This window comes from Mus caroli, unplaced genomic scaffold, assembly GCF_978045245.1.
Source record: "Mus caroli unplaced genomic scaffold, Mus_caroli_1 scaffold_11, whole genome shotgun sequence".
Taxonomy (NCBI): Eukaryota; Metazoa; Chordata; class Mammalia; order Rodentia; family Muridae; genus Mus; species Mus caroli.
In genome coordinates this window covers 101,670,512-101,678,941 of record NW_028227266.1, presented here as the reverse complement: position 1 = coordinate 101,678,941, position 8,430 = coordinate 101,670,512, and the positions used below count along the sequence as shown (strand labels likewise).

The window sequence follows — 8,430 nt, the reverse complement described above, 5'->3', positions numbered from 1 at the left end:
TACCTTAAAACAGTTCTGTCTAGATCTATGAATATACGTATATACTCAGATATGTTATATATGGGTATACATACTCACATGTTATATATATGGGTACATACATACGTATGTATATGAGTATGTGCCTTCATGAGTTTATGACACCATGTATATGCCTGGTGCCTGTGGAGGCCAGAGGGATTCAAACGCAGGTGCTCTAGAAGAGCTGTGAGCAGTCTGAGCCCACTTTCCAGCCCCAGAACAATGACTTTTAAAACAACTTCTATACAGAGAACTGTGATTTCTAAACATTGTTCTCATCTGAAACAAGAGTGCACTGAGTGTTGGATAAGAGGGGTGAGGGAAGCTGAGCTGCTCTCTGTAGGTAATGTACACACTGGCTGACTGGATGCTGAATTGAAGTACACACACTAGTACTTGTTGACTGAATCCCTTCTAAGATGCAGGCTATTAACAATGTGTCTTAAGTTACAAAAGGTTCAAAGGAGGCATTTTAAAACCCAGACATTTGAGGACAAAGCATATCATCAACAAGACACCATATGCAGGACGCCCTATGCGGGACACTGAGCTCCTGGCTTGCCTCCTGGAGCCTTGTACTGTGGAAGCTGTCTTTTCAGATACTCTCTTTATTCACAAGATTTATTTTAATAGGACAGACCCATGTTCTCCCTCACAACCCTGAGAGGACAGACACAGAGGCAGCAGCTGCAGGCCCAGTCACTTCACAGGCCCAGGTGACCAAACCTGTGTGTAGCTACATACATGTAGACTCTCCATGATAATTCCTTGTAGGAGTTATCATCCAACTTCTTAACAGGCCCTGGCGGCTGAGCAGAGTCAGCTGCTCTTCTGTTAGGGTTTTGGAACCTGAGTCAAGCTCTCAGGGGATAAAATGTGACTCCAAGACTTTCAGGACACAACCGACAGTCACACAAGTGGGCAGTATTTTGAATACCAGCATATAAAATGAGTCCTTTAATTTTTCAAGTGTTTTTAAAAAACCAATTTATACTTAAGCCAGCCTTGAAGATAAGCGTAAAAATTACCAATTTAAACCAAAAACCAAAACTAAAACCCCCCAAACCCACAACAACAGAAGCGCCGGCTCTGTGCGTAGCTCCGCCCAGGCGTGCACAGAGGGAACCCCAGCAGTAGAGAGGGGTCACTGTCTGGAACTGGGTCCCCTCCTTCCCCGGAGAGCAAAAATAAATAAGGTCACCACTGTTTTCTACAAGCCTGCCCCAGCCTTCTTCCAGCTCACAGGAAAGCTGACTGGGATGTGAACTCAGACCTGCTTCCCCAAACATGAGCAGAGCCATGGTCACTAAACAAGCGATTTTTCCATGCGGGGGCGATATGTTCTTTTTTTTATTTTTACTTTGTAATTTCTTTTTCTTTTTACTTTTTCAATTTTCCTTTTCCTAATATACTATCTTTCTTCGTATAAGGCAAACCAGACACCTTTGTAATGTTGTTTTTCCTAAGAAAAGTACCGCATTTTGAAGACAAACCACTCCCAAAAGTAGTGACCAAAATATTAAAATAGCTTTAAAGGTGAGTCACCTACATTACTTCAATGAAGTAAAACATTAAAAATAAAAGCAGTTGGCACTAAGACAGCTATTCCAAATATCTGTGTCTAAATAATTTTTAAAACTGTTTATTTATTTTTTAAAAAGACTGCACCCCCTAGTCCAAAGTCACTATATTTTAAAAAAATTTTTGGCCAAAAAATGTACAAAACCCCTTTTGGTTCAACCTAGTAAAAGTGGTATCTAGAAAACACTCTGCGTTATTACGTCATCGTTAAAAGCTGAGGTTTGGAAGCACTGCTAAGGCTGGGTGACCTGGAGACAGTGTGCCCCTGCAGGCATTGCGCTGCACGAGGGGCATCCATGACAGACAGGCACTTTCTTCTGAGTGGTGGAGCTGGGAGAGAAGTCAGACGTAGGCTCCCAGGGCAGCGTGGAACTCTGTGAGGCACTGGACCAGCTGCTGGAACTTAGGCCTCTCCTCAGGGTCCAAGGCCCAGCAACAGGCCATCACAGCAAACCTGCAGTGACATGGAAATGTGTCAGGCCTCCGTCAGCGTCCTGCCAGTTATGTGCTCTGTTCAATGGGCTGCTGGGGAGGACAGCCATGAGCAATCGCTTAGCTGTACTATGTTAGCAGCTTCAGGATTAAAGGAAGCTAAGTTATTTGGATTACACACAGCAATCTCAGTTCTTCATGAGAATACAATACTCAGAAAGTTCAGAGCTTTGTGTAAATACACAGAACAGTCAGAACAACGGGCTGCTGCGTTGTCCTGGACACTGTTGAGGAAGAACTAGGAAGAGGTGTTACCTGAAATTAAGACTCCTGGAGCTACAGCAAAGCTACTATCTAAAACTGGCAGGGAAACCTTTTAGGGCCTCTGTAGACAACACACTGCTGTGCCCACCATCCCAACCAGCCCCTGTGTACCCCACCGCCATGATGGAGGCAAGGAAGGAAGGCAAGGCCAGGATGAGAAAGGTGTCTGTCTGTGCATGTCTGTGTGTACTGTCATGTGGTCTATGTGCATGTTTGTGTGGTTGTATGCATGTGTCTGTGCATGTCTGTGGAGAGCAGAGGTCAGCACTGAGTTCTGTCCTCTACTTTCTTTACTCGGAAGGAGTATCTTACTGGACCTGGAGCTCAGAGATGCAGCTACAATGGCTGGCCAGCGAGCTCCTGGGACCTGCCTGTCCGCTCGCCCTGTGGGAGGGTCTCAGACGTGCACTGCCTTGGCGGGTGCATTTGGATCTCAAGAAAGGTCTCACTAAGTGCTGTATCTTTTCATCTGTTTAAACAAAACTCAGGTAACTGGCGTGGCACCCTATCAGTTTCCTCACTGGTGTATTAGATTCTCAGGTCAATTTTTAGTAATCAAGATTATGTACCCCTGATAAAAGAGGCCAAGCGGGTTAAAAAGTGACTGCTGTTTTCCACAAGGTCTCGGTCCTGTCTGAAGATTCATCAGTCTCCCAGGGGGGCGTCTGGGTGAACGTAGGAACGTGCTTTCCTGCTTTATAGTAACATAGTAAATGCATCAAGGCTCATGTCTGAGATCCAAAACACTCACAGTTCATCGGGGCAGTTGATTGGCTGGGCTATTCGGTAACCATCTTTCAGGTAAGCGGCCATCTCAAAGGGGTCGATGTCCACGTAGGGCGTCTGGCCCAGAGTCATGAGCTCCCACAGCGTCACTCCAAAGGCCCACTAGGAGAGGACAGCAGCACAATGAGGGGAACATTCTAAAACTGGGTGCTGGTGACTACAGACAGGTCAGAAATAGAAACTGGTCAAACTCCTAAATAAAGTGAGTACTGCTCATAAAACAAAAGCTGCCATACTGGTTACTTTCTCTAGCTGGTGTAGAAAAGAAAGCATTAAAATGCGTTAATTCTTCAATGTTAACATTTGTATCATCTGGTCTAAGTAACTAGGTCGGTTCAAAAAAACCATTTCTCTCACTGGCTATTCACCATGCTACCCCTAAGTTAACTAATTATGGTGGGAAATGGAGAACAACCTAGATGGACAGAACATCCATCCACTCATGGACAGAAGATTCACTCAGTAAGCGAGACATGCAGATTACATAACATATAAGCAGTCACGGGTTTCTGATCTGCTTATTTTGCAGAGCTAGGGATGGAACCCTAGCATGCACAGAGAGACAATGTGTTGTTGTCATCATTTACAACTTTTAGGAACACCCTGAAAAGATATTGTCCAGCTGAGGAGAAGTCAGAGTTACTTAAAACCAGTAAGGAGATGAACAGTAAGCACAGAGCCTAAGCAGAGGCACTGCAAGGCCCGGCCGGCTGACTCAGGCCTTCCCTTCATGAGAAGGACGAGCAGTGGAAGACAGGCTCCACTACCAACCCAGAGCTGTGGCTATGCTGCTGTCCAGGGCACGGTGGGGACAACCTGCTGCCACCTGCGAACCTGGGTTCACGTCAACGCTGGGGAGAGGGGGCAACACCTGTGCAGGAGCTAAAGGGTTCTCACCAGTGCTTCGCAATGAGCCTCCAATCACATTCAGTTTTCACAACAAACCCTAGAACCTCCCGCTGGCAGCTTAGGTTACCAGGTGAGGAAGCAGGTGAAACCTGTGGCTGGCCAAGCACACATCTCAGTGAGTGAAAGGGCAGAGCTGGGTGGGGCACACAGCACATCCACGCCCAAAGCACAAAGCTGGAGGTTACTGTTTCAGTACAAACAAAACCTGGAAACACTGTGTAAAGAACATGGATTTTTTTAAAAAAAGCCTTTCACAGGTTGAATATCCCTAATGCAAAACACACCAAAATCTAAGTTGTAGAGCTGACACTACAATAAAAAATTTCCATGCCATGAAACTGTTTCATGCACAAAATCATTAAAAATATTACACAAAACAGACCTGCGTTTAGATTTGAGTCCCATTTGTACAGCATATGTATGTATGTATATATTAAATCTAGGGAAAAAAAACCCAAGCATTTTGGATGAAGGCTATTCAACCTATATTAGTGAACAATAGCCACATTTTTAACAGAATCTATAAAACAAAACAAAACAAAAAATCTATAATGGAATGACATTAAATACTGCTGTAAAAGCTGATCCCTTCCTTCCTAATTCCAGCTTCTACTGGTCATTAGAAGTCCTGGGTGTTCTTAAAGTTATAGTCTTAGTCTCAGGGGGTAGCATTTCCCACCTGTTCACCCACGATCCATGTGCTCAGGGGCAGCACTGCCAGAACAGCAAAGCCTTTCAGAATCTGCTGTCCTTTCACCAGTGAGCATCAGGCCATGTCTGACAGGAAGAGGTATAAGTAACAGGTGCAGATGAATGCTAGTTTCTATTTTGCGAGTGGTGGTGGCACTGGTGGGGGGCAGGTCTCTCTCTGTAACCCAGGCTGGCCTGAATCTCCAACAACTTCCCTTCCCCAACTTCCTAAAGTGCTGAGACTACAGACATGCGCCAAGAGACATAGCTTCTGATCTTGTTATTTAAAATGAAGGACACAAACTAGGTTTTTTTAATGAACAATATATACTGGCATGGTTTGTTTTCATCTTAACGTATGAGGCTGAGGTCACTGAATGGGGCAGCTTCTGTGTGATTCCTCTGGGAATTTAAAATGCCAGACAGGCTTCAGCAGAGCAATCGCCCCTAGCCAGTTAACTGAGACGAAACCTTAGCACTCACTGGAAACGTGTGACGGGATACTCTCATGCTCTGCCCTGCCTTTCATGGGCAGCTGTTGATGAAGGGACCAGGGTCCTGGATGGCAAGGCACTGAGTTAGAGACCTGCTTGAGTCTAAGGTGCACTGTGTTTGTTGGGTTTGGCTTTTTTTCCATTGCTGTGTTGGCTTTCCCTTCCTGTTTTACCCTTTAGGAGACAGATGCACCGACTTGAACCCGTCCCACCACTGCGTTTCTGGAAGTCGGTAACTTGCTTCCTTTCCTAAACTCAGAGCTGAAAACAAATTCACCTGAGTATAAATCATACCTTGAGGCTCACTCAGATCTGATGAGACTGATTTTAGGCAAATGAGGAAGGAATGTCAGGAAGGAATGAAAGCAATCTACTACATGAGGGGTGTGAATTAGGAGGCCCAGTAGCAGAACATGAGAGACTCCACCATGCCTCCACCATGTGTACATTTTGAACTCCCGATGCCCAGTGTGAAAAAGCTAGCGGGTGGGGCTATGGAAGGAGTTAACACCATAAAGGTGGAGCTCCCAGGAATGGGAGCTTATAAAGTCTTATGAAGACCTCAGCAAACCCCACTCTTCCCTCTGCCATGTGAAGAAATAGCAGAAAGCAGGACGCTGATCAGTGCCCTCATGCTGGACTCCCCAGGCTTCAGAGCTGGAGGAATGCAGCCTGTGTCCTGCGCTACTGGGTCTACCCGCCTTCCTCTAAGACACTGCTTAACCTCCAAAGTTAGCATCTGCAGCTGCTGGTGTGACCAGTCCTCAGACACCTGCAGACCTACACACAACCGACGACTATCACAGAACTGGCTGCTCACGCCACTTTCTCCACCAGCAGACACTTGCACAGGGCTTCATCGGAATCCTGGGGTCTTCTAAGGGAGACGACGCAGAGAGCAGGAGCACATCTCCAAAGCACTCCAGAGGAGAGATGCTCAGAGACGCGTGAGATCCTGAGAGAGCAGTACTGCAGACAACACTGCCAGGGGAGTCGACCATGTCTGGAAATACAGCAACTGTTCTTAAAGTGATCCCTGTACTCCTTGTTCTTAAGAAACGCCAGGACAACCAACGCTAGAGCAATACAACGAAGCAGGACCCTAACATCAAGAACATTACATCTTAAATCTCTATTTCCTAAGCCATGGTCTAAACTGATCCTTTCATGTCTACATTGTTCTTCTGTCCCTACACTAATTCTCTTAATGTGAATGTGATACTAATAGGTCTAAGATTGTTGGTGTATAAAATCTGCAACCATGAAGCAAACACACAACTAGCTACTGAGGATCTTCTAAGCCCTACTCTAAAATTAGTAATGGAAAATATGAGACAGAAAGAATTCTCTGCTTTGGAAAATAGGAAGCATCTTTCAGAAACTCCAGCTTTCCCTTAGACACCACCTGCTGTACGTGAGTCTCCTGACTGAGCCTACTCAGTATCTGGCGATGGCCACTAGAGCGCTTGGCGGACTGGAGCAAGATGGAGCATGCTGCAGATGCAGGCTCTGAATGACTGCAGACTCTGCTCCCAGGACAATGTCCACTGGTGTCTAGAAAGAAACAGCAGGCACATGGGATGCATTTGATTTGCTCTATGGCCTAGTAACTATTCACAGGCCTTAAAAAGGAACCCCCGAGTGCCAGAAATCATGCTGATAAGATTAGCATGGGAGTCATTTCTTTGATTGTTTTTTTCCCAAGAAAATGCTTTTTAAACACAATGTAGTACCACAAAGACGAGAAAAACAACATGAAACTCTCAACTGTGCTTTCCTGATTGCATTCACCACTCAATCGGTGGCAGACTCTTGACAGCTGAACTGTGTTAGCTACTATAATTATCTAAATAATTCAAAGGAGGCATCAATCAAAATATATTTTTTCAAATAAAGGGGAAAAAGTCGTAACAGAAATCTGAAGTTGTGCCTACATTTGGCAAAAACAGAGAACAAGAACAATACCCAGGCGTCTTCAGAGTGCCTATGTGAAGTCACATCTTGGCATAGTAGACATTCGTAACTAGCTGGATCTGATTGTGTGTACTTCCTAAGCTGACAGCTAAGAGCTGATGTTAACGTTATTAGAATCTTAATGTACCAACATATTGGATGTTTCCAGATAGAATTACAGAAACAAAGCCCAAAGTGGCAATGCGTTACTATTATGAGAAAACAACCAACCAGTGTGTTTCTAAGCAAATCATGAAGACTCCTTAACTACAAAACTGCAGAACTATAAGGTTCTTTCAAGGAGAAAAAGGGGTCCTGAGCTACACCTGCAAGTGTGCACTTACACACCTGCAAGTGTGCACTTCCCATGTGCAGATTCAGTGGGAGCAGGGCTACAGTTCTTAGTGCATGATGGTGAAAACTGTTCAGCACCCTCTAGAAATGAGGTTTCAACCTCACTGTACAACCTTTACAACTACCTCTAGACTGAGTTTCAACCTCACTGTACAACCTTTACAACTACCTCCTAGTGCTCAGGAGATAGAGCTGCATGGATCCTTAAGTTCAAGACCAGCCTGGTTACAGAGCAAGTTCAAGGACAGCCAGGGTTAAACAGAGAAACTGTGCCTAGGAGAGAGAGAGAGAGAGAGAGAGAGAGAGAGAGAAGAGAGAGAACGAATATGAATCCCACCTCCACCCAAAGAGAGCAAAGTCAACATGTGTTCATGGAGTTGTTAGCATTTTTAACCCCAATGTTAGAATGTAACAATAACCTTTAAGAATTTGAAACAATATGCGATGCCCCAACTTGATGGCAGAATTTTAAACTAACAGGCTATCATAGTCACAGGAAAAGACCTAAGTATTTCTTTTAGTTCCAAGTATTCAAGGCAAAAGATACTTATAGGGCGTATGTATGCATATGAAATGCGTCTGGAAGAATTTAAGGGAAAAATTTGATCATTTTTAGGAGTTAGCCACGTTAAATTTAATGAAGGGACATTCTTACAATGATATGCTAAGCTCAATTCAAGAGAACTTGGAATAAGACAAAACACATGCCTGTAATCCTAGCACTTAGAAGGCTGAGGCAAGATTTCATGCTCAAGACCAGCATGGGCTGTCATGAGGGAGAACTTCATTGAACTGGGAGTTGGTATTCTAAATTTAGAGAATTCTGTTAAGATGTCCAGTACTGGACTCACAATGATCAAAACAAAATGAAGGAGGGCCATTTGAG

At 44.6% G+C, this 8,430-nt stretch overlaps 1 protein-coding gene across 2 annotated transcripts in view; it reads right to left on the bottom strand.

The window, feature by feature from the left end:
* Window positions 1–948: 948 nt before the first annotated feature.
* Window positions 949–8,430, bottom strand: part of Ryk (receptor like tyrosine kinase) — a 73,905-nt gene continuing 66,423 nt past the window's right edge. For both annotated transcript variants that reach the window (XM_021171648.3, XM_021171649.2), the window contains exons 14-15: window positions 3,110–3,246; window positions 949–2,056 (exon numbers count right to left, since the gene is read on the bottom strand). In XM_021171648.3, the coding sequence (XP_021027307.1) occupies window positions 1,945–2,056; window positions 3,110–3,246 (249 nt within the window). In that variant the 3' untranslated portion in view covers window positions 949–1,944. The remainder of the gene's footprint in view (window positions 2,057–3,109; window positions 3,247–8,430) is intronic.